This window comes from Sabethes cyaneus, chromosome 3 (assembly GCF_943734655.1).
Source record: "Sabethes cyaneus chromosome 3, idSabCyanKW18_F2, whole genome shotgun sequence".
Taxonomy (NCBI): Eukaryota; Metazoa; Arthropoda; class Insecta; order Diptera; family Culicidae; genus Sabethes; species Sabethes cyaneus.
In genome coordinates, this window is record NC_071355.1 from 249,108,255 (window position 1) to 249,135,065 (window position 26,811).

A 26,811-nucleotide genomic window follows, 5' to 3' on the forward strand; every position below is an offset into this window, starting at 1 on the left:
TACGACAGACTTCCCAGCCAGCTGTTAGAGTGCAGGACAATTGCAGGGCCAGTTGCTACAAACCTATTGACTCTAACAGCCTCTCCCAGTCGAGACTCTAACATACGACGACTAGCGTCATACCTCGAAGCGAACTGGGAGGCACATTAGGCCATTGCAAATTATTTTTAAAGCTTTTGTCATTTTGAAAATGGTTTGAAAAAATCGGGGGACAAAAAAGTAATTTGCAAGATAGTTGTCATAAGTCAATTTTTGTATAAAATCAATTGTCTGTGGGCTATACAACTTAAAGAACTCGAAAAAATGAGTATACGGGGTGTTATCGCTTCTAGCACGAAACAGAAGTTGAAATTCGATGGACAATGGAATTGTCGAAAACCGCCAAAAAAATCTCTTAAAAAGATCTCTTTTTTCGAAAATAAGGTTTGGGCGTTTAATATGTTGCTTTAATTGACGATATTTTAACTGTTATATTTTTAACTCGCTGTTCGTATGTTAGTTGCTAGGCGATATCACACATAATAGTCTCAAACAAGATAAAACGAACATTTTTGTAAGTGTCATAAATTTATGGTTTTGTCCGCGATTGAGTTCTGTGAATTGATAACTTTCGACACATCGTCATAGCTCACATACTGTACTCACCCATAAACAACGGACGCCGGTCCTGTAGCATAATCGTTTCCACTTGTTGAGAGCTCTGGCACTGTTCTTGTGGGCCCTGGAGAGCTCACAGCACAGCAACGCCACTGGAATAACACACGAACGCACTCCTCCATACCGGACGGAAGGGCAACGGATAATTCGATCGATTTGGAGCCGCGGCGCCTTGTCTTGTGGCTCGATCCAACGATTCAATCAGAGCCGAATCAACGACCGGGTCCGGTATAAACACAGGAACAACTATTCCCGCATGATTGGTGCAAAAGTGCATGGTACTTGTTAGTAGACTGTGCAAGTGATCTAGTGAACTAGAACTAAAGGTGAAGTGTTAATTGAATCTGACGAAGAATTGCCACTTTTATTGGTGCCAATAATAATAACGGTAGATATACAGAATGATATACCTGAAGATTATCGTTGTGGGACTTTGCTCTGTACTTATGTGGGAAACAGCTCGTGCAGCGCCGTACTCCAATACTACAGTGTAAATATCAAAATTTTATGATGAATCATTACCAGTGCCTAAATCATGCTTCCAAATTCGCGGTAAATCAAAAAATGCGAGCGTCACGATAAATGAAAGATTTTGAGCGCTAATAGCTTAGCGGTTTCCAGATCGACATTAATTATTTTTGCGCCAATCGATCGGAAAATCTTCTACGCATTCACACCAATAATGAATCCTATTGATTTTAAAGAACGCACCATTGAAAAATTGAAAATAATAAGTATTGTCCAACTGGAAATCCTCGCTTCGTGATTGGTTGGAAGATTCTTTACGATGATATAAACCTATACCATAAACCATACCTATGGCTGTGATTGGGAAGTAAATCAAAACAAGTGACAATGTTTCCTCGTCTAGTAATGTCCGTTAATCGTTCGATTAATTCAATTGATTAACAGAATAATTTTTAATCGAATACTGCCAGCACGAACAGTCGAATTAATCGAATAGTTCAATGAGTACGAATAATACCCGAATAATGCCCGTTAATCGTTCATAATCGTTCGATTAATCGAATTAATCAAAGAAATATTCGAACAGGTTTAGTCGAATACCACTAGCACGAATAGTTGAATTAATCGATTAGTGCCGACAACGCTCACCGATTAATCGGTAATCGAATAATTGAAAATTTCGGACATACTATCCTCGTCTTAAACAAAATTTCTTAACACCGCGATTAAACCTACACGAAGAATAAAAATGTAGTTTCAACCATATTTATGGTTGTTTTACGCACAAACAAAAATTTCGTTTTGTTTCAAACTGAAATGTATTAGACTGAAATGTATGATTGAAATGAAAATATTTATTGTTACATCAATGTCAACTTCAAACTTGAAAATACTTTACTTTTAATTCAAAACTGTTATTTACTTGATTCAAACAGAATCTCGTTTGGAAACAATAATATTTTCAGGTTGTTATAAAAATATTTTATTGAGGCTTAAAACAACAATCATTTTGTTTGAAACAAACTGGAGCTTTTTCGCTCCGTGTAGACCATTTTGATGTCCTTGCTTGGGAAATTCGCCAGAGAAAGTGGCAAAGCCCCCTCGTACCAACAAATTTCTTTCAAACGCGATTAAACCTAGTCCAATTTTATGTCCGTGTTAGGGAAGTGTACCAGAAATAATGAGTTAAGTCCAATGCCTCAACAGATTACAAATTATTCACGTTGACGAACGTAAGCTGCTGCCACCTCCAAAAGTTTATTGTAAGGGTGAAGCGGAATAGGAATTTCTTAAAGAATGCAAGAGAGCTTTCCAGTAGGGTAACCAACGTATTTTGGACCCCCTCAGCAGCTGTACATAATTTGGACACTTACAGCAAAATCAAATGCAAGTGTCCAAATTACGTACAGCTGTTGATAGGGTCCAAAATAGGTTGGTTATGGATTAATATGTGTATTGATGGGGAGTGTGGGCGCTTGAGCTGTCAGAAAGCTCTACACTCAAAAAAATCAGCGCGTCAAGTTTACGTGAAAACATAGGTCATTCTCATCCATTACACTTTTCATGTAACATTCGCGTGAATTGTTGGTAACTCGCACTCATACTAACCAGTCTACGTGCGATCCCGGTAAATTTTATCAATTTTCCCATTAACTAGTACATGAAGTTCACGTAAGCTGCTGTACAGAAGTTTACATGATTTTTCACGTGGATGTGACGTGTCGATTTTTTTGAGTGTAGAGATTGAATCATTTTGGCAGATTTTCACCCACACGTACATACGGGCATTTCTATGACTGTGCAAGAGATCGTCTAATGAAGTATTCCACCACGCATACATATAAGGATTTTTTGACATTAGCTGAGGCCCTCGCTGAGGCTGTTTGCAGTAGGAATAATATCAAAAACATCAAATATCAAACTCCCGGATCCTCTCCTCCACTCTTCGCTCCCCTCTCACTCCTACATAACCGATCCTCAGCTAATGTCATTCTGGTTAGTGACGAAACCGCAAATTACTTCATGCCGTCAACGCGAATGCTTTACAGCGAGACGTTTGAACCTGAAAGAAAGACGCCAGCTGGGATTATTATTGTGCATCAAACTGTCAGTGGAAACCGGGTAAGAAATGTCAGTGTGAACTGGGCTAGCTTTATTGAATAAAACAGGGGAAGTATTTATTTGCGTTGAAATTTTAAACCCCTCGCAAACCTTAGCATGCTGACTTGATTTAAATTATAGTATTTGAACTTTTTGCATCAAATATAAGAAGAAGAAGACAAGGACAACAATCAACCTGTCACTGAGCAGGCTCCTCTCTCTCAGGTTTAAACCTAGAGGAATTTGATATCTGTGTTGGAAAAGTGCGCTACAGCTGTAGTGTTCGGTTATACACTCAAGTCGGTTTTTACGCGAAGGATACGTCCCGCGTAAATCAAAAGTGCGTAAATTCCGAAAATCACGTAAAAAACGCGTAAACTCCGAAATTCGCGTAAAAAAACCGGGTAAATTCCGAAATTCGCGTAAAAATAGTCGCATAAAAACCGCGCAAAAAACCGCTTAAAAAGCGACTTCAGTGTAACTTAATTCTGTATGGATGCGCAAGTTTGCGTTGCATTGGAAGTATAATAAAAAGATGTGCCGTTGATAAAATGGGATTGAATAATAATTGGTAAAATCCCTTCAACATGGTGGAACGATTGGTAATAAAAATCGGAGGGGTTTTGTACAAGACACGACCGCATATGTAGGTGACGCAGGACTACGTAAAAATCTCTTTGTAGTGATAGTAACATGTATCCATGCATGTAATCATTCGATTCTTCATGTGTAATATTGTATGCTGCATAAATACATGCTACATGCGTTGTATGTAACATTTATCAAAGTAGTAACATTGTATAGTCCAATCCTCAATGTATATTTCAGAGTTATTTCTATGCGCATTTGGAAACAATTTAACGGCATTGCAGCCCCATAGCGCCGTAAATACAAAAGTATGAAGGTCTGTCTGTATCCTAGGGGCACGAACGGGGGACGTAGGACTACAAATGCACGTTCAATTCGACTAAGCTTTATATATCAAACTAGCTGACCCGACAAACTTCGTATTGCCACAAATTAAACTGTGTTGTACATAAATCGTGAATCTCGGATGACCTTTGCCACAATCTCGAGTTTTGCAAGTTTCTGAGGAGTTCATGGGTGTTTTATTATACAAATTTTCCTCACAGTAAAGTAGAAAACCACTCCCCCAACTTCTAGAGTTATGAGAAAATTTGTATTTCATTTGTATAGGAGCCCCCCTCCTAAAGTAGAGAGAGGTTTCAGTTCACCATAGAAAAAATTCTTGTCTCCAAAAACACCCGCGTGTCAAATTTGGTTCCATTTGCTTGATTAGTTTTCGAGTTATGAGTAAATTTGTATTTCATTTGTGTGGAAGCCCCGCCCTCTTAAAAGGGAGAGGGATCATTATTCCCCTCCTATAGAGGGGAGGAATCTCAATTCACTATAGAAAAAAAATTGCCTACAAAAACACCCACATGCTAAATTTTGTTCCATTCGCTTGATTAGTTCTCGCGTTATGCAGAAATTTGTGTTTCAATTGTATGGGAGCCGTCCTCTTAGTGGGGGAGGGGTCTCTAACCATTCTAAGGTCTAAGAATCTTCCCTGGCCCCAAAAACCCCTATATGCAAATTTTCACGCCGATCGGTTCAGTAGTTTTCGATTCTATAAGGAACATAGAGCAGACAGAAATCCATTTTTATAGGCATAGATTTGTATGGGAGCCCCCCCCCGTATTAGTGGAGGGAGGGGTCTTTTGCCATCGAGAGGACCTTCCGTAGCCCCAAAAACCCCTACATGCAAATTTTCACGCCAATCGGTTGAGTAGTTTTCGATTCTAAAAGGAACATACGGACAGACAGACAGAAATCCTTTTTTATAGGTATAGACTAGCTAACCCGACAAACTTCGTATTGCCACAAATTAACCTGTGTTGTACATAAATCATGAATCTCGGATGATCTTTGTCACAATCTCGAGTTTTGCAAGCCCCCCAGTGGGCGGCGCTTCCGACGGCGGGTCACCGGCAACACTCGCGACCGTCTCGTCCTGAATGATCTAGTGTTACTATAGATAGTTTTTGTGGTCTTGTATTGACTATTGTTTTATGGAAGAGTCTCGAATTTCTCGAGTTCGATTAGTTTTTGAGTTTCGCAAAAATTTCTGTTTTATTTGTATGAGAGTCCATATCCCCCTACCACAGGGGTGAGAGGTCTCTAACTATCGTAAAATAAATTCAAGACTCCAAAATCTCCCACATGCCAAATTTGGTACCATTTGATTGATTAGTTCTCGAGATAAGAGGAAATTTGCATTTCATTTGTATGGAAGCCCACCCTCTTAAAGAGGAGATGGGCCATAACTCGCTTTCTAAAGAAGAGAGGGGTCTCAATTCACCATAGAAAAAAATCTTGCGTCCAAAACCACTTACATGTCAAATTTGGTTCCATTTGCTTGATTAGTACTCGAGTTATGAGGAAATTTGTATTTCATTTGTATAGGAGCCCCCCCCCCCTCTTAAAGTGGGGAAATCCACAGAAAATATACCATAGAAAATATTCTTGCCTACAAAAACACCCACATGATAAAATTGGTCCCATTTGCTTGATTAGTTCTAGAGTTATGAGGAAATTTGTATTTCGTTTGTATGAGAGCCCCCCCTCTTAAAGTGGGGAGGGGTCCTTATTCACCGTAGAAAATATTCTTGCCCTCAAAAACTTTCACATGCCAAATTTTGTTCCATTTGCTTGATTAGTTCTTCAGTTATGAGGAAATTTGTATTTCATTTGTATAGGATCCCCCCCTCCTAAAGTGGGTAGGGGTTCTAATTCACCATAGAAAATATTCATGCCCTAGAAAACTTTCACCTGCCAAATTTGGTTCCATTTGCTTGATTAGTTCTCGAGTTATGAGAAAATTTGTATTTCGTTTGTATAGGAGCCCCCCCTCTTAAAGTGGGGAGGGGTCCTTATTCACCATAGAAAATATTCTTGCCCTCAAAAACTTTCACATGCCAAATTTTGTTCCATTTGCTTGATTAGTTCTTCTGTTATGAGGAAATTTGTATTTCATTTGTATAGGATCCCCCCTTCCTAAAGTGGGGAGGGGTCCCATTTCATCATAGAAAAAAATGTTGTCTCCAAAAACACCCACGTGCCAAATTTTGTTCCATTTGCTGATTTGTTCTCGAGTTATGAGGAAATTTGCATTTCGTTTGTATAGGAGCCCCCCCTCTTAAAGTGGGGAGGGGTCTTTATTCACCATAGAAAATATTCTTGCCCTCAAAAACTTTCACATGCCAAATTTTGTTCCATTTGCTTGATTAGTTCTTCAGTTATGAGGAAATTTGTATTTCATTTGTATAGGATCCCCCCCTCCTAAAACGGGGAGGGGTCCCAATTCATCATAGAAAAAAATTTTGTCTCCAAAAACACCCACATGCCAAATTTGGTTCCATTTGCTTAATTACTTCTCGAGTTATGAGGAAAATTGTGTTTCTTTGGTACAGGAGCCCCCCCTCTTAAAGTGAGGAGGGGTCCTAATGTACTATAGAAAATATTCTTGCCCTAGAAAACTTTCACCTGCCAAATTTGGTTTCATTTGCTTGATTAGTTCTCGAGTTATGGGGAAATTTGTATGGAAACCCCCCCTTTTAAAGAGGAGAGGAATTATAATTCCCCTTATAAAGAGGGGAGGGGTCTCAATTTACCATAGAATAAATTCTTGTCACCGAAAACACCCACATGCCAAATTTTGTTCTATTTGCTTGATTAGTTGTCGAGTTATACAGAAATTTGTGTTTCATTTGTATGTGAGCCCCCCCTCTTAGTAAGGGGAGGGGTTTCTAACCATCACTAAAACCTTTCCTGGCCCCAAAAAACCTCTAGATGCATACTTTCATACCGATTGGTTCAGTAGTTTTCGATTCTATAAGGAACATACAGACAGACAGAAATCCTTCTTTATAGGTATAGATTAGTATAAGTCTGAACGTCGTAAAGTATTTTCGACCTGTCACTTTTTTTATAAAAATAAAGGAAAAATGTAATGACAACCATAAAATGCAAGAGTAGAAACTGGAATTAATGTAAATTTAACTACGGTTGTATACAACCACACTGCTTGTGGTATGTAAACACCATTATCGCTACGGCACTACTTATTCCGACCAATCACAGAGTGTGGATTTTTAGTTAGACAATGGCTAACATTTTTCAATTATTTAAAAGTTTGTGAGGGAAACATATAATCTTAATATTTTTTTGAAACGATGGTTCTACAATTGATGAAGGGACGGTAAGGGAAAGAAATGAAAATTTTTTTGGTGAAGGTGGGGAAGAGCGGAAAAGAAGGGGGGGGGTATTGGTAGCTATGCTTGACAAGTAGTCATTTTGACTCCTACTTTTTGTCCAATACTGGAAGGTGCATGAGTCGAACCAAGCTGTAATCTGAGATTACAACCGGATTCGAACCCACCCACCCATGTAATCTCAGATTACAGCTTGGTTCGACTCATGCACCTTCCAGTATTGGACAAAAGGTAGGAGTCAAAATGACTACTTGTCAAGCATAGCTACCAATACCCCCCCCCCCTCCTTTCCGCTCTTCCCCACCTTCACCAAAAAAATTTTCATTTCTTTCCCTACCGTCCCTGCATCAATTGTAGAACCATCGTTTCAAAAAAATATTAATATACAGCAAAGTTTCGTTAATTGGTGGTTCGTTAATTGGGCGGTTCGTTAATTGGGTGTTCGCTAATTGGGCTATGTGACAACTTGAATGTCAAAATTGTATGGAATTTTCGAGTTTAGAAATTTCTAACAACTGTCAGTCGGCCCAATTAGCGAATCAGCTAGAGTGCAGTCGTGGCCCAATTAACGAATTCAGGCTGTATATGTATGACCGCATTTCAAGGTCAAGACTAAAAACTTGAGATTAGTCTAACATATAATTTACTGTATTGTAATGGATTCTTCGAAAAAAAATCAGAGGGGTTGTGTACAAGACACGACCGCATATATAGGTGACGCAGGACTACGTAAGTATCTTTGTAGTGATAGTAGCAACATATATACATGCTACATGCGTTGTATGTAACATTTATCAAAGTAGTAACATTGCATACGTTCAATTCTCAAAAGATTGTGCATTTGAAAACAATTTAACAAAATCAAGAACACAAACTATTGCTTTTCTGCTACCTTACTGAAATTAAAGATTGTTTTTATTACCCATGGTTCCCCACGTTGAAGGGATTTTACCAATTCAATCCTATTTTATCAACAGCACATCTTTTCACTACAATTCTAATGAAACGGCAAGCATGCGTATTCATACAGAGTCGTATTCGCTATGACGGCACCGCACGACCTCTTTTCCACTTACAGAACTGCCCGTAGCTGAATGCGTGAAAATTATTTTCGACATATTTCTGTCTTTTGCACTCTTTAACAAATCGCTATTCTGCTTCACGCATACTCGAAATTAATGTAGGTGTCTCCACTGCGGCGCCGTCATAGCGAATTATAACCGAACACTACAGCTGTAGCACATTTTTTCCAACACAGATATCAAATTCGCCTAGGTTTAATCGTCTGTAAAGAATTTGCGATCTGTTGGGACAACGAACTTGTGTCATTTTTTCTGGCACACTTCCCTAACACAGACATCAAATTGCACTAGGTTTAATCGCGTTCGTAAGAAATCTGTTGGCACGAGGGGGTTTTGTCACTCTTTCTGGCGTACTTCCCAAGCAAGGACATCAAAATGGTCTAGGTTTAACCGCGGTGTTAAGAAATCTTGCTGAAATGAGGAAACTTTGTCACTTGTTTTGGCTTACTTCCCAAGCACAGATATCAAATTGATGTAGGTTTAGATCATCGCAAAGAATCTTCCAACCAATCATGAAGCGAGAATTCTGGTAAAACATAGGTTCATTATTTTCAATTTTTTAATAGTTCAACATCAAGAATCCTTACTTGTCTTCATTTAGGTCAATTCTTAGAAGATTTTCCGATCGATTGGTGTAAGAATATTGAAAATCGTTCGGAAAACCGCTGAGCTATTAGTGCTCAAAACCTTTCATTTTTCGTGACGCTCGCATTTTGCAGTTTTTTGGAATGACACCCTATCTCAAAACTTGCGGTAAGACGTAGTCCTACGTCAAAATTGCAACCGATTGATACCAATATCTCTAGAATCTATTGAGGGATGACTGAGTTATAAGCGTTCAAACTATAACCACTTTTCGTTACATGTCCCTTTTCGTTTTTCTAAAGTGCACCCCAATATAGAAATCAAAGAAGTAGTCCTACTTCAAAAGATCAAACATTAGTTTCAGCAATAATGCAGATAATAACTAATTCTACAAATGCTCCATACACCACTTTTTCAAATTTTGCATGGCTGATGTGCAGTAATCAAATGAGCAAAATCAAAGCGAAAAGTGTATGCCAAGCCTGCTGTTGAGGCAATCAACTTTAGTCATTTTTTTTGGGCACACTTCCCTAACACGGACATCAAATTGGACTAGATTAAATCGCGTTTGAAAAAATACAAGGGTCCATGCCTAGTGGCACGGGCGCAGGCTTGAAGTAGGACTACGAATGTAGATCAATTCGTCTCCCAATGCCAAAGTCGGTGATTTTTATACGAATTTCACATAATAGATTCCCCAGTTGCGCAGTAACGGAAGGTTTACTCGCGCTGTTGTATTTTGTACAACGCCTGTGAACCGTTGACTTTATCTCGGTATATCTCGGGAATCTAGCAATAAATAAAATTACTGTTTTCAGTAAAGTTGATCCGCAGACAAAGATCTTTCAAATGGTGGAAAAAGTTCCATAAGTTTTTCACCAAGTGGCATTAGTATTCGAGTGAATTCTGTTACGTTTTAGCATGCCTATAAATCGGAGTTGATGCGAGTAACGAAAGGTAAGGGATTGTGTTCTTACATGTGAGAAATTCACAATTTCAACTCTTCAGCTAATTTAAATGGTGGACCTGAAAAGGTCCGTTTGTTAATCTCGAATTCTCAAATTTCTGACTCGTGGTGTCCATTGTCTACTTTCGTCCATCAGATAGGTTATTGGTGTGTGGATTACTGGTGGGAATACTGTTTATCGGACAAACGCTACTGGTAGGATCTGTAATCAAGATAGATTTTTATGTTTATGATGTTATGAGTCGCAAGCTAGCTGCTTGCCGATGTGTCTCCAACGAAAGCCGGTGAGCGACTGATGACGCGCACCGAGGCAAAGGCAAACAATGTTTCATATACAAAATTATGCCACGGATGTGACTCGAAAACTTGCTGTCCGATGCGTTACAAGCTAGCTGCTTGCCGATGTGTTTCCAACGAAAGCCGGTGACCGAAGAAGGTAAGGAAGATTAACCCATAGCTCATCTCGTACCGTATTGTTGCTATCTACCGCTCATTTAAAAACGATTCTAAGTTAGTTTGTCTATAGCAAATCTATGGATCCCATTTACCGCTCATATTTTTTACTGTTACCAAATAAATAAAACCCACGTTTTGACCTTTGTTTTGGGTTTGCCATTTATAGCAGAATAGAACGCTAATATAAATACTGTCGACCAGGCATTCAATTTATCGTTTCAAATGCGCGATATTCAATGAATTTTGCCTACTACGACTTATAACCTTGCAAAAGAGAAACGAAAATGTTTTATACATATGTATTGTCGCTCGTGAGCGCAGGCTATCTATATTTTTCTTTATCCCTAGAAACACGCGATCATGATTTGTTTATTTTTAATTTTTCGTAACACGAGTTTATCCTCTCTTTGTTGTGAGAGGATAAAGCAGTATCAGCCGTTTTTCAGAGACGAAAATACACAGGTTACTATTGAATTTACCAAGCAACCAGCCAACAAGAGAGAGACATATAAAACAACCCAACTTAAGTATTTGGGTATTACCATGGGTTTCATTATATACCTAGTATTGCATTAGAGTTTCGCGCCAATTCCACCTGCGATTTATATTTTTCATGGTTCACTACGAGCGGATAAATGTTTTTCAGGGAAAAATGCTATGAGATATTATCAACTCTCATTCTGTAGCGGAAAAATGTTTTTCTTTCGCTTTTTATAAACAGATAACCACAGAATCTAGTTGTCATATGAGAATAATGGGTGAGCGAAAAACGTTTATCCTACAAGTGAGTGAAAATTTTAATCACTGCTGTCGACGTATTTCACGTATTTAGTAGAATAGTTTCTAAACCAAACCTTCTAACCAAAGCAACAAGTTCGCTTGAGCTAATAATTAATTTAGTCATTTACACTCGGTCTTAATAAAGACGCGATCAAAACGATGTTTTTCGCTCCTCATTATTTTTTTTCGGAAATGATTATTTTTCGGATAATTTTTTTTTTTCGGAAATTAATTTTCGGATGATTATATTTTTCGAAAATGAGCTTTTATGAGTATAGCGCAAATTTATGTTTAATTCGTATCATTAAACATACAAAATTATTGTTTGTCAATAGTTTTTACAATAAGGCTTATACAAATTTGAAAAAAAGTTTATGTCACCCCCCCCTTCAAAAATTTTCGAAATTTGAAGGGGCGAAAAAATAAAGTGCAATAATGTTGCATTCTTTAATGGTAAGCAGATTTTTACAATTCAACAAGTTTACATCTCTAAATTACCCAATTCGTGCAAAGTTGAAGTAATTATCCCGTTAGTCTCGATCAACTATCCTACATCATCTATGCTTTCTGATTCCTGCTACAGGTCACAGGCGACTGTTGTGGTTAACCTTTAAGTTCCGACGCCGAAAATTGGGGTGCTTGGAATTAGACTTTTGGCTCCATTTACTTTAAATTTTGTTCCATTTTAATTCAACTTGCTTCAAAAGAACCGAATTAGATTGAGGCATCAATCAACTAAACAATGTATTAGTGAAATTTGCTCCCACTTTTGACGGAAATATTCCGAATTGCAGTGAGATTATATTTTACTACTGTCATAGGTAGTAAGATAAGATTAAAATAGAAATACAACAAATTGCACACTCCGGAGCATCAGCTTTCGGTGCTTTCGGGGCTCCAAATTGATCGTTTTATTCCGTAGTGTCCATGTACCTACCCTAATTTTGGATGTAAAGGAAGAAAAACTTAATATACAATTTTTTCCATGCATTTGACGCATACAGAATGGATGTCACTGAACTGTTTGAAACTTGTCTGACTATTATCATTTTGTGATTATCATTGGGATCACGAATGTACGAAAGTGGAATTAAATTGGAATAACACTTTCATTGCTAGGCAGTCGAAACAGTTTATCTCTCCAAACATTTCAATTGCTCGCAAAATCCTAGAGCTTTCGAAGAAAGATCTAAACATTTATACTGATCTTATAACAGGACATTGTCCAAACCGCTATCATCTGAAGCTTATGGGGAAACTGCAAGGTTATATATGTCGGTTCTGTGGCACAGAAAAAAAGACTCGGAACACCTGTTATGCCGATGTCGGGCATTTTTAAATTAAAGATCAAGGTTCTTCGACAGAGGGCTGTTAGAAGCCCTGATATTTGGAAAACAACTCCCAGCGCAGTACTACACTGCATCCGAAGTGCAGCACCGGACTGGACAAATGCTATTAGTCAAACAATGACAATCGCTTCTGATAGTGGTGCGTTTGCATCCTTAATATATCAAAGATAAACACGTTATTGTTGAGAATGGGCTGATATTCATATGACTAAAAGGTTGACCAAGAAACAAGCGGTTTCAAACGTGCATGGTGTCAGAGATTTTTATTCTTAAAAAATGTCAGTAGCATAGCACAAACGTTCCAAGTAAAAAAGTTTTAGGGACCCAAATTGCCATTTTTACGAGAAGATTAGATTCCGATACTATTTCGTAGTTACCGAGTTCTGAACTAGTAAGTGATACAGATTTGGATTATTCTAAAATACAAAGTAACTAACCGAGTGACATGCAAGTAGAAAAAAAAATCCAAATGAAGGTCAAGTTACACGTTTATGGCTCTCTAAGGTGATCCTGTAGCACTCCACTATTTTCAAGTTGATTCATCTCTGCCAGAATACTTACTTTATGTGCTTGGATCCAAAAATTTTGAGAGTTGTTTTGATTTGAACTAAAATTTAAGTTCTGTACAGCTTTTTTGTATTGAACTTTTATTAATCTGTAAAAATATATACTGTTTTCTTCTCCTTTGTTTAGTTATTGAAGGTTTGATGTTATTATTTTTTTCTTGCCCCCCCCTTGAACAATATTTCGAGACCAGGACATAAACTTTTTTCCAAATTTGTATAAGCCTAATGAACCATTTTAAAGAAATATAAGAATTTTTTGTTTCAAATGAGCGGTAAATAGAGCTGAACGGTGAATGGCGACCTTATGGTATATATTTCTGTCATCCGTGCTAGGGAAGCACTGACGCGGGAAGGCAAAAAAAATGCAAATAATGAATTATTAAATATTCGACTCATATTTTCTCAATTATTAAACGTCTGTTCGGGAAACATGTAATCTACTGTGTTGTAATGGATTTTTTGGAAAATTTCCAATCGATTGATACCAATATCTCTAGAATCTGTTGACTGATGACCGAGTTATAACATGCAAACTATAACTACTTTTCGTTACATGTTCCCTTTTCGTTTTTCTAAAGTGCACCCTAATATAGAAATCAAAGAAGTAGTCCTACTTCATAAAAAAATTGTTGGCATGAGGGGGCTTTGTCACTCTTTCTGGCGTACTTCCCAAGCAAGGACATCAAAATGGTCTAGGTTTAAACGCGGTGTTAAGAAATCTTGTTGAGATGAGGAAACATTGTCACTTGTTTTGGCTTACTTCCCTAGCACAGATATCAAATTGGTATAAGTTTATATCATCGTAAACAAACTTCCAACCACGCACAAAACGAGGATTTCCAGTTGGACAATGCTAATTATTTTCAATTTTTCAATAGTACATACTTTGAAATCAATAGGTTTCATCATTGGTGTGGATGCATAGAAGATTAACCGATCGATTGGCGTAAAAATATTTAAAATCGATTTGGAAACCGCTAAGCTATTAGCGCTCAAAATCTTTCATTTTTCGTGACGCTTGCATTTTTCGATTTTTTGGAATGACACCCTATCCCAAACCTTGGCGTAAGACGTAGTCCTTCATCAAGACAATCTATAATTTCTGTAAGGTAGGGGACGATTCAAATATGACATCCACCAAATTTCTGCTTTTTAGACCCCCCTCCTCCCTATATCCGCATATGTCAGAAAACTCAATCTCCCCCCCCCCCCTTGGACGTCACACAAACCTTACATAGAAATAAAAAGCGAGTTAAAAGTAAAAAGTGGTTTATAAAAATAGCTTAATCTTAGAAATAGTGTAAGATTAAAAAATCATAGAAAATAATAGTCGCGTATTTTCTTGAAAAAAGAAATTTAAATTTCTAGATTTTGCCAGATAAACTGATCTTAAAGTTATCTTTTTAACGAAATTAGAAAAAGACTCCACGTTTTGCTAACTTTCTTCACCCAGCAGTAGACTTTTATTGATTTTTTTATCGAATTGTTACATGTAATTTTATTAGTAAAAATATTCTTATGGCCATGATTTATGAACTGCCAACAAAGGCTCTAACAACCTTTAATTGCAAATCGTCACAAATCAATGCAGAATTGAAGTATTGGTTTCAATTGAAGAGCACCACTCCACTTTAAAACAGCTTCAATCTGCATCGGCGAGGCAGGTTTCACTACATCGTGACGATAGCTATTAAAGTTTATTTTGTACTTGTCTATCAAATACAGTAAAGACTTGTATAACGCGGTGAGTGGTGCTGTACGCCCATCGTGATATCTCAGCTGTACATTAACCAATAAAGCTGATTTTTGGTAGTAGACTAGGTTGTAACACATGCTAACAATATACCAAAAATCAACCTTATTGGTGAATGAATAGCTGAGATTTCGCGATGGGCGTACAGCACCACCCACCGCGCTATCTTTACTGTATTTATTAAAAAGCTAGAAACTTTGATTGTAAATGAACTGAAATTGATTTACATATATCCTTTAATGTGTTACATTATACGCATGGTATAATTAATCTAGTGTAACATAGGCAAATCGTGCCCGACTTTCGGTGCCGTCAACTGAAACAATTATCATCTTCAATTGAAACTTGCTTGAAACATTCTGTTCAACAAATGAAGCAAGTCGCTTTTTGAGTGAAGAGAAGGTAGGAGAGAATCAGCGTCATTTATTTGTTTCGACGATGTCGGGTCCTCTTGCGATCTTCTGAAGTAAGATAAGTTCGAAAATCGAAATAAATCGATGAGTTTTTGTAGCCTTTTTCTGAGAATAAATTTTCTTCTACGGATGTCACATTTGCCTAGACCCGCTCCCCCCTCTGTCACAACCTGTCACAAAATTGACACTCCCCTCCCCCCATAAACAATGGACGTCATTATTAAATGATCCCTAGCAGGAAAGCAATAGTTAGTGTTCTTGATTTTGTTAAATTGTTTCCAAATGCACATAGAAATAACTCAAGAATGTATTGAGGATCGGACGTATACAATGTTACTACTTTGATAAACAGAACCGGCGCTTCCCTTTAGCAAAACAAGCAGTTGCTTGGAGCACCACTTTGAGCGTTCGTGCCGTATCAAGAAGTTCTCTCCGCTGTACTCGTTCCTGGGCAATTCATCGTTAATTCATTGACTGTCTCGATACATAAATCTTACTTACTTACTTACTTTTAACGACTAAATTTTGGGGGCGCCATTTTAAGGGTTTGCGTGGAGCCCTAGGCACTGTTAATAAATGTTATATACAACGCATATAGCTGTATGTATGCTGCATATAGTATGTATACATGAAGAATCAAATGATTACATGCATGGATACATGCTACTATGACTACAAAGAGGCTTTACGTAGTCCTGCGTCACCTCATATGCGGTCTTGTGTCTTGTACACGACCCCTCTGATTTTTACGTTTTCAACAGATCCAGTCTCGACAAATCTTTTTGCTGTATAGTATGCATAACCTCTTTTTTGCCGAGATGTTTGAGGTCATATAGTGAAAAATAGTGCTGCAAGCACCGTTTCGGAATTTATTTATTATCAACGACCGTAACTCGAGCATTGGTACGTGTACGCCAAAAGAGACATAATACGAAAATGAAACCACGCCAAGTCAGACTTAAGTCATGATGACACACACACATGGTTTGATTGTATTACATGTATATGCCGTTACAAGCATAAAATGATTTTTGTTTGAATATATATGTTTCACACTGTACAGTCCAGTAGTAAAATTCCTCCCGATTTTGTCCTACGATGCTGTGCAGACACCAAAGCAAAGGTACCAATAATCGGTAGCCAACGCACGTTTGTATGAACTGCAAACACTCTTTGTCACACTCCTTACTTATATTATAAACTTATTTATATAACTTACTTATTATACTTGTATACATTAATATGATGAAATTATGTAAAAAAAATCTTTACAGCTCCCTAGAATATATACACGGAAAACCACGGAAAAAATGCTACCCGGATTACGTTCGTGAAAAGAACAAATGTGTCCCGGTTTGTACACCGCCTTGCGAGAACTCCAAGTGTACCCGACCAAACTACTGCACCTGTAACGACGGATATAGACAGCTGTCGAACTTCAGGTAAGACCGACACTGACGCAACATTACGGACAATATCCTAAAAAATATCCTTTCACATTTGAGCCGTTTCGAATTATAGTGGACTATTGACCATTTTGACGTAGGACTACGTCTTTTAGGAAGGTAGCGGGTATAGGGAGTAATTCCAAAAAAAACCCGCTTTCGATTGAAATGCGTAATTTAACCAAATCAAGATTTATAAAAGAAAGTAGGATAGCTTTTAACCCGCATGGGACATGCAGGTTATTCTCAGTGAACTTCTGAACAGTGAACGCATTTTGTCAACCTGTCAAACAAACATTTTTCTTGGTATTAATTATGTTATTTGCATTTTGATGCGATATTTAGATACTTTGGAAACAAGACTCCTTCTATTCTGGTTCTGCTCGTTGTAAACCTGATAGTCCAACAAAAGTATGTTTTATGAACTTTGTAATACATTGTAACACATAAATTTTGTGTTGAACAATCAATAGTGACAGTAAAGCAAAAATTTAAAAACAGCTCGTTTTTGACACGGTTTGATTTTGGCAACATACATTTTTCTGACGTGTTGCCAAAAACGAATGGATACTGGAGTTTAAAATCCGGCTGCGAAGAAAAATAAGAGCGAAGACTTAGAAAGATGTTTAAGCCCAAAGCTTTGCTTTTGTTGCGAATTATTGCGAATACATAACGGGCTTCAACATAACTAATGGATAAACCAAAAAATCTCGAAATTATTACAAATTAAAATCAGACTTTTATTGATTACATAAACACCGTTTCCCTGATAGACTTTTATTGATTGATTTTTATTGATTGTAACACCGTTTCCCTGACAAAGTTACAGGGTTATGATTTAAACTGCATAATCCATGGGTGACATGGTGCATGTAAAACTTTGATCTTCGAAGCCCAACATATTCCAATGTCAACCTAATTCGAGACGATAACACACAGACGAGCATGTAGCCCAAATATAAATTCAGCAAACCTATTATGCGTCGTACTAATCATCACCATACTAATTCCTTTGACAACGGATATGATGTGGTATGATGAAAAATATTATATTATGCTCAATACTTTAGTGAATGAATTTTTAAATTTCGCACATTAAAGATTTCGGAACAAAACACAAACTGATGTTTTGTATAAACGAATTAATAATTAGTTAGAAAAAACTGTCCTTGAATCGAAAAATTAACTTGTGTCGAAATGTTTTCCTATAGATATCATAATAAGCATTACATCGAATCGAAATCATTCTTACTGAGCAGCACCAGCGGATATGGAACAACAATACGGCGTTGTGGAAAGCACCCGCTATCGTTCATAAGTTTTTACCGTATCGCTCCAAGCAGTTAGGGTAAGACTGTCCAGAACGCACCGGGGGGGGGGGGGGGGGGGGGGGGGTAGAATGGCCCAAGCTATTAATTGCTTAAAAACGAGGAAACTATTTGGTAAAATTATGCATGCGCATTTTATTTTGGTGTAAAACAAGCTAATTCATAATTGTGTAGAATGTAAAAGCATCAAACATAGCCACATCCAATAAAATCAAGCGATTATCCGCGATCTCATTCCACATGTAAGAAATCACGGTTTTCTCTTAAGCTTTTACCACTAGTCGGTAAGCAAATTTCATAATAAATACAGTCTATCTAATTGATATACTGTCATACTCAATGATTCATCACAAAAACGGCATTAACTATGCATATTTTTCACATATATTGCAAAAAACTTCAAAATACAAAACAGGGGTAGAATGCATCACAGCGGGATCGAACAGTTATAAAATATTTTTAATTTGCAGTACATCTTTTGTTTCGGATTATTTATTAAAAATGTAGCAATATTATGTATTGTATAGGACTTAGAATTTGCCTTAAACCTAATTGTACATTGTTAAACTTACAATATTTCATCACACATCAGTTGGAGACAAGTAGATGATTAAATTTTATTGCCAATTATGTTGAGATATGAACCCATTGTATCCCAGCAAACTAGCGTTTGCAACAAACGCTATAACGAACGCATCCGCCATTTTGGCAGCCTAGTTTTAGGAGTTTATACAACACGTAATTGAATGTAAATTTTTTGGTTGCGTTTAACGCCTAGCTGGGCAAACTTGATGCGTTTTGTCCACGGGCTTTGGCGTTCTGCCTCGCATAATGATTTTGACTCTTGCCAAAAATCGTCAAAAATAACAATAAATACTGGTTTTTGTCAGGAAGTTTCACCAGGAGTAAGTGTAAAAAGATCCCAAAGTCTTCTAGAAGTTGAAAAACGTGGATCAAACACGCCGTTGCTCTGCAAAATGATGTTTTGCTTAAGCGGTGCATTCTGCACCACCTTACCCTATACAGTGGACCCCCGTTCGTTTGAACGATTCCTCATGCAAACTAACGGGGTTAGTTTTTAATTTGAACAACTGGTAACCCTAAATATGCTGGAACTTGTGTGAACTGGCTGCCCTGCTCTTTGTTATTGTTTTGGTAGTTTGATTCAGTTGGCAGTTGCAAGCAGCGAATTTTCATTCTCCGATCGGATTTCTACCATAATCGTTGGGAAAACGCAATGTGAAACAGAATAAACACGCTAGATCAGCACAAACAAATCATTGTCTGCATAAGCAAATGATGTCATAATGAATATGACGTTTGAACCATTTTTAATTTGCACGTCGTGCAAACCAACGGGGTTCAAATTAAAAAGTGTTCAGATTAAAAACGGTCAAACGAACGGGGGTCCACGGTATATGTTTTTTAGTTTGAGAGCGAAACCGCCAGCTTACACCAGTCGGCACTTGCTAGAGCACGGCAAAAGCACGACAAGAGAACGGTGCCCGAACGTCCTGACAACTCAGTCACGTACACCGAATATGAATGAATGGGAAAGAAAGCAAAGAACGAAATCATGCAAGCCGTCATGCGGCCTGTCGTTAGTACCGTGCTCGTTGGTGCCTAAACCGAAGGCAAAGCACTTCGATCGGGTTTTCGCGTTGTCGGGAGCGTGCCAGTATGTAGCAAAGCCAATGAGTTCTATTACCGAAAGCACCCATTGCCGTGGCGTGCGTATGTGGACGGGTGGCAACCGTGTCGCACCGGCAAAGCAAAGCCTGGGTGCAAATTCCGTTATCGAAATTTGACCTTCTGTTTTTTATACGACAGACTTCGCAACCAGCTGTTAGAATACAGGACAGTGCGGGGTCAGTGCTGCGATCCTATTGACTCTAACAGCCTCTCCCAGCCGAGATTCGAACATACGACAACTGGCTTATTAGACCAGCATCTTACCTCGAGGCCAACTGGGAACTGGGTGTCGCACCGGACCGTGTTTATAACAAGTCTGCATCAAAGTGGAAATGCGTTTTCATGCTTCGGCTTATATTTCAGTCAATTTTCAATAGATTTCCAAGATATTTACACCAATTGATCGGAAAATCGATTTGGAAAATATTGAAAATATAGAAAACTATTGATTTTCAATGCGCGTCATTGAAAAATTGAATTATTTTCATATTTTGACAGAAATATATACGATATGAGCTATGGGTTGTAGTAGTGAGACAATTCTGTACTATTTTCATATTATCTTCAAGCTGGCAGTCACTTGAATAACCTTCCGGAAGACCACAGAACAGAAGTGGAAGTAGAAATCCAAACACGTACATGCTACTTTCTACAGATACTAGCGAACCTGGCGGTAGCGAGTCACTTTTTCCCACGAAAACACACTGTGTTCTGCTTATATTGCTGTTATTCGTTTTTATGCGAAAAACTTCCCAAAGAAAAAGAAAAACAAAAAAGACTTTGTTACCAGTTTTGATCGCCGAATCGTTCGGACTTCCACTTCTGTTCTGTGGGAAAACCGCAACTTTCTAGACAGTCAGCAGCGCAAGATACAGCCTGTATAAGAATATTACATATACACTAGCGCCACGTAGTGAGACAATTATGCGCTATTTTCCTTACCTCCTTAAAGTACGGTCAGGATCACGACTTATTCCATGTTCTAACCAATTAAGTCAGTTCCCATATGCTACATAGACTCGAATAAGGACGTTCGACCGCCTTGATGGAATCACTCGAGACTGTCCTTATTGGAAACGTTCTTGTTCGAAACTGCATATATGGTCATTTTCAGAAAACTGGAAGTCATCATCTTTGGCTCCAAAATGGCGTCAAAACACGATACTCCATACCCAGTCGTCATACTATTACACCAATACCCATTTTATGGGGGTTTTGAATCATTTATTGACATTTACAAATCCCATGGATATAGACCTCGGACAGGACGTGCCAAGTGTCAACCGCGGCGTTGACCCAAAATTGACTCAATTTCTGATTGGCCGAAAGCGACGAGCAACCGTTGACTGGAAAATATAACGCGGCATCGCTTTCAGTGTTGCTGAAACTCATTAGTGGGAATACGACAATAAGTTATTATTTCCGAATTTTGATTTCTTTTGTATTCTGTAGTTCTATACTTGGTTTTGTTTGTACACTGATTTTAATTTTCAAAATGAAATGCAAAACATGATTTTGGTCGCATAAACTGTGGCGTAGGGTAACCAACGTATTTTGGACCCCATCAGCAACTGTATATAATTTGGACACTTACAGTAAAATCAAATGGAAGTGTCCAAATTATGTACAGCTGCCGATGGGGTCCAAAATAAGTTGGTTACCCTATTCGGGAGCTGTTGTTCGGCAAACGAAGATATTCTTAAAATAATATTTGCAGGCAACAGTGGTGCAGAGTGTTACAAAGAATATTCAATCGGGATGGCGGTAATAATAATAAGAAGAGTAAGAAGCCAGATGGCACGTCCTGTCCTAGGATATAGACCACTATGTTGCGGAACGTTTTGGGGATTACAGTGAAAATATATATATGGAATCATAATAGTGGTCTATGTACATTGGTAAGAGTAAATCGCATATTTTGACAAAAGTTGGGATTTTTATGTATTCTCATGTTGAATCACTTTATACACTACACATTAGAGCACTTGGTTTGGAGAATTGTATAGAATTTATTATAGAGTTTTTTAGACAATTGCGTCTCCTGTGAAATTAACTAAATGGTCAATAGACCACTATAACTCGGAACGGCTCATTTGCAGATGCATTCCCCACTGCGAAAGCTGTGACAACGGATTCTGCATCAGACCGGGGTTTTGCCAGTGCCAGCACGCGGAAAACGGAGTGTAACGACTGCGAAAACGGATACTGTTCGGAACCGAACGTTTGCAGTTGCCAGGAGGGTTACGAGTTTCCGCACCCCGTATTTTTATTCCAATTTTTATATGTGCTTGAAAGCAAGTTTTTTTTCCATCAGGTACATGTGTATGCCACAAGGGTCACACTCAAGTCTTTTTTTACACGGTTTGCTTTTTTAGATTATTCAAGAACGGTGCAACTCAGGGACATGTATAAACTACGTGACAATTGTCGGGCCTCTCCCAAATGTATTGAGAAATAAATGAATGGTCCCTAAGTTGCCCCGTTTTGAATAATCGAAAAAACAAACCGTGTAAAAAAAGTACTTGAGTGTATAAGGAAAATGACGGCGACTGCTTTCCAATTTGCGAGGACGAATGCCGGAATGCGCGCTGCACCGGACCAAACTCATGCACGTGTCTTCCGGGGTACAACTAAGGTTGGGATACCAGAAATACTGGTACTTCCGCCTGATTTTCTAGTACCGAAATACCGGTACTGGCACAAGAGAAAACCGGTACTTTCGGTACTGATCAATTATGCAATCTTTCTAACATTCGGCCTTAAAATCGAAGATAACAACTTTGAAATAATTTCTAAAACTACGCGCTATATTTTGATAAAGCTAGCGGATGAGTTACTACAACGATTTAACACCAGTAACGAGATTGAGAAAATTGTTGAGCGTTAGTTATGGGAATGAATATGGCTAACTGATCATGAAGGAAAAATTTGAACGAATTTCAGACCCCTATAGCAGTTCAAGCTTTAAGGCGTTCGATTAGACCTGTACACCAAAACACTCTGCGGAATGAATTCGCTTCGATGTAACTCAAGGATTGAAGAGCAAGTAATGGACTATGCTTTTCGGTACCCTGAATACAACCTTTCCTTCAGCGATACATTCTGAGAAAGCATTTTCAGTGTCTGGCAGATTCGTTTTCGCATGGTGAACAGTACATTGTATATCCTGTGCATCTTAAAGTTGAATTTGGCAAGCTTCTCAGAGGAGAGCAGCATACAATCGGGAGTCGTGTTGTATCAAAAACTTGTCTCCACTGTACTTGATCCTAGGCTACTTGTCACCAATTCATTGAGCTTCTCGGAGTCAGCTTCAACCTGGTCGTTGGGCCCCGCTATTCATGGTATCGGTGGGGTTTTTGAAAAAAACAGATTTCGGTGCACAGTCATCCGTCATCCTTGCGACATTGCCGACCCATCTTAGCCTCCCGACTTTCGCCAGATGTTGTTTGGAATCACTCCAATTTTTGCAATCGCTAACTCTGTTCATTTTTACAAGGGCCCTATTCTCATAGATCTTAGATGAGAACACAATTAGCTATTTTGAAAGTACTTGGGTGACTCCTGTTACCTAAGTGACAGTACAAATGAAATGGTAACTGCAAAGTGAGGTGAAGTAACTTAAGAATTGGACCTCAAATAAAAGTATTAGCAGATTTTCCAAAGAACAAGGATTTTCTTTTTAAAGCTTTGGGTACCGTATTATGGTGTCGACTATTTTCTGTACAAAATAAAACCAAGAACACCCCCACAACCCTAGTGCCTAACCAAACATATCCACACACATAAACAGTAATTGTAGACCCAGGTTACTCTTAGACCGATAGTGCAGGCACAGAATAAAACTCAAAAATAATAGTGACGAAAGATACTAAAAATCCACAACAAATGACAAACTACAGGTTAGCAATAGATGACTAAAACAACAAAATCTACAATCAAATTCATCATATACAGGAACCTAAGATGGAAACATAAGACAGCAGCGACAATTTTAGACATTTTCAGACAAAATCATTCAGACAACGGACAGACTAGTTAGTGAGTAACAAACAAATACTAAAAATTGTCATATAGTTAAAATACCAATGTTTATAGCGATTCCTTGAAAAAGCTTTAAAAATAAAAGCGAAACGTCGGAGAGTAACTAAAAATTTGTTACGATTTTGGTTTGACTACATACGCCATTTCCCAAAAAAAGCTTTGGGTACCGATACCGGTACCGGTATTACCGGTACTGAATACTGATCCTTCCAGTAACGAAATACCAGTTCTCAAAAATCCTGACGGTACTCCCAACCCTAGGTACAACTTTACGTATTTCAATACACTGTTCAAGTGCCTGCCGGTTTGTGAAGGTGATTGCCCGAACGGGGTTTGCGTGGCTCCCGAAACGTGTAAATGTAATCCAGGTGAGTTTTGGCAAATTCGGGATGCGTTAATTGAAATCAAATTAATTCTTAATATTTATAGGATTCATTAAGCACGAAAAATCGTGTATGGAACCTCTGGAGGTGTGCCGAGCCAGATGCATAAATGGCATCTGTGACAAAGAAGCGAAGTGCGTTTGTAACCCTGGCTACGTTTTGAATTTGACCGGATTGTGCGAAAAGATCTGTCCGAAGGGCTGTGTTCATGGGAAGTGTATCGACGGGATGTGTTTGTGTAGCGAAAATTACCGGTTGTCGCTGACGAATTCCTCGGTGTGTAACCCGATTTGTGCTGATAACTGCTACAATGGCCGGTGTGTCGAGCCGAATGTTTGTAAGTGCGATGTGGGGTATACTTTTATTGACGGAAGTCGAACGCGATGTCAATCGATTGTGGAGCTGCAGCAGGAGAAGGAACGACAGCGAAAACAGCAGCTGTGTCTGCAGGAATGCCGCAACGGAGTTTGCGAACAAGGGTACTGTCAGTGTAAGACCGGTTACGTTAAACCGGAGAACCAGAATCATCGATGTGTTCCCCTATGTGATCCCATTTGCCGGAATGCAACCTGCGTTGAACCAGATCGCTGTGAATGTCATCAAGGTTACGAGTTTTACAATGACAGTAGTTCAGTTTGTTTCCATAAAGACGATGTTAGACGATTCCAGATTCAATTGAAGCAAGATCATTGTGAACACAACTGCCGTGATGGGTTCTGTGAAGAAGGGAAGTGTATTTGCCCTGTAGGGTTCGTTCTCTCAATAAACGATGAGTTCAACTGTCAGCCATTTTGTGAAAAACCTTGTCATAATGGCGTTTGCGCTGGTAACAATCGATGTAGGTGCTTTGAAGGGTACAAGAACGTAAACGATAGCAGTACCTGTGAACCAGATTGTGAACAAGAATGCCTCAACGGACACTGCATTGGTCCTAACGAATGTGAGTGTAATTCAGGATATGTTTTCGTGGAGGGAAGCAAAATTGAATGCGAAAAAACTCTTTCGCTGATCGCTAAAGAGAAACAAGAGGCATGTAAAGCCAAGTGTAAAAACGGCATTTGTGTAGAGGGGGTTTGTAAGTGTTCTGAAGGCTACTATAATGCTGACAAATCGAAGATGACCTGCGAACCGTGGTGTGAACTGGGTTGTACAAATGGACAGTGTGTAGATGGTGGGGTTTGTGTTTGTAACGAAGGTTATGAATTACAAAATGGCCACGACTGTAAACCAATTTGCACAGAAGATTGTGTGAACGGTTTTTGTGGAGCACCAGAAAGGTGTGATTGCTCTCCAGGATACAGAAGAACACTCGATGACATCATGTGTAAGCCAGATTGCGGTGTTGGAGGATGCACGAATGGACACTGTGTGGCTCCTGATATTTGTGAATGCTTCGCAGGATATCAGCAAAATGAGGATGATTCAATCAAATGCGACTTAATTCCGGAGATAATTTACAAAGTCGATAGCCAAAGGTGAGCTTTATTATTTAAAACAGTTAAAAGAATCTCTAAATTTACAGACCTTGTCCACTTTCAGCAACTCCCTGATGTACAACGAAACCCACGTCAAGTACTTAATTCCACTGGCGGTGATAGCGACACTCATTATGGGGGCGATCGTGACGATGAACGTACTGCACAACCTCGGCAAACTTGGTAGAACCCGTCGGTCGGTCGGTGTCGCTGGCCGCGAGATGCACGTGGTCGTTGTAATCCCTACAAACACGACCTAGTAAATGATTTGGTTTGTACATCTCGATTACAACTGAGAAATGCAACATCATATCTGAACGTAAAAGTTATATTTCCCTAAATTGGAGGTAATATACGTGCGAAAATTTTGACGATTATTTGTAATTCTATCATGCATTTTATACAGCAGTTTTTATAACACGCAACTTGATACTCCTGAATACATGATTAAGATATAACTTAATATTGCAATCATCTATACTGCTTTATAATTTACAATCATGAGTTGTATATGAGGGCACGCACGGCTGCATAACAATTTATTGTTCTCTTTGTTTTGACATACTCTAATCATTATACAATTGCAATGTAAAATTGACATGCATGCGATTTAATGTGAAATTTCTATTACGATATTGTGTTCTCTGGGCAAGGAAAACTGTGTCTACTTCATGCCGCAACCGGCGGACTCGACGAAAGACAACGAGGACAGATTTAGTGTGTAGTAGGTTGAGTTGTCGAACGCATAAATGAAAGTTGTTGTAATCAGTTGGACAGAAACTTAAAAAAAAAGAAAAGAAAAAAAAAAGTAAAAGAAATCACTAAACATTGTGAAACGTTTTATTTGCCGCGTGGTATAGCATTAAATAGCAGAGAGAACACATTCTCCCTTTTGTTAATTCTATCTTAAAATGTAAATATTAGTCCTTAGATTACGGTGAACCTTTTGAAGTAATAAAAAACGCACTGTGTTTAATTCATTCCGTGTAACTATTGG

General features: G+C 38.5%; 1 protein-coding gene across 1 annotated transcript; it reads left to right on the plus strand.

Moving 5' to 3' along the window:
* Positions 1–1,058: 1,058 nt before the first annotated feature.
* On the plus strand, positions 1,059–26,539 carry LOC128741047 (tenascin-like). The gene is given in 9 exon segments (XM_053836625.1): positions 1,059–1,147; positions 16,725–16,892; positions 22,015–22,095; positions 22,097–22,175; positions 22,451–22,539; positions 24,218–24,324; positions 24,386–25,814; positions 25,879–26,067; positions 26,464–26,539. Coding segments are annotated over 9 exon segments (2,307 nt in total).
* The last annotated feature ends 272 nt before the right edge of the window (positions 26,540–26,811 follow it).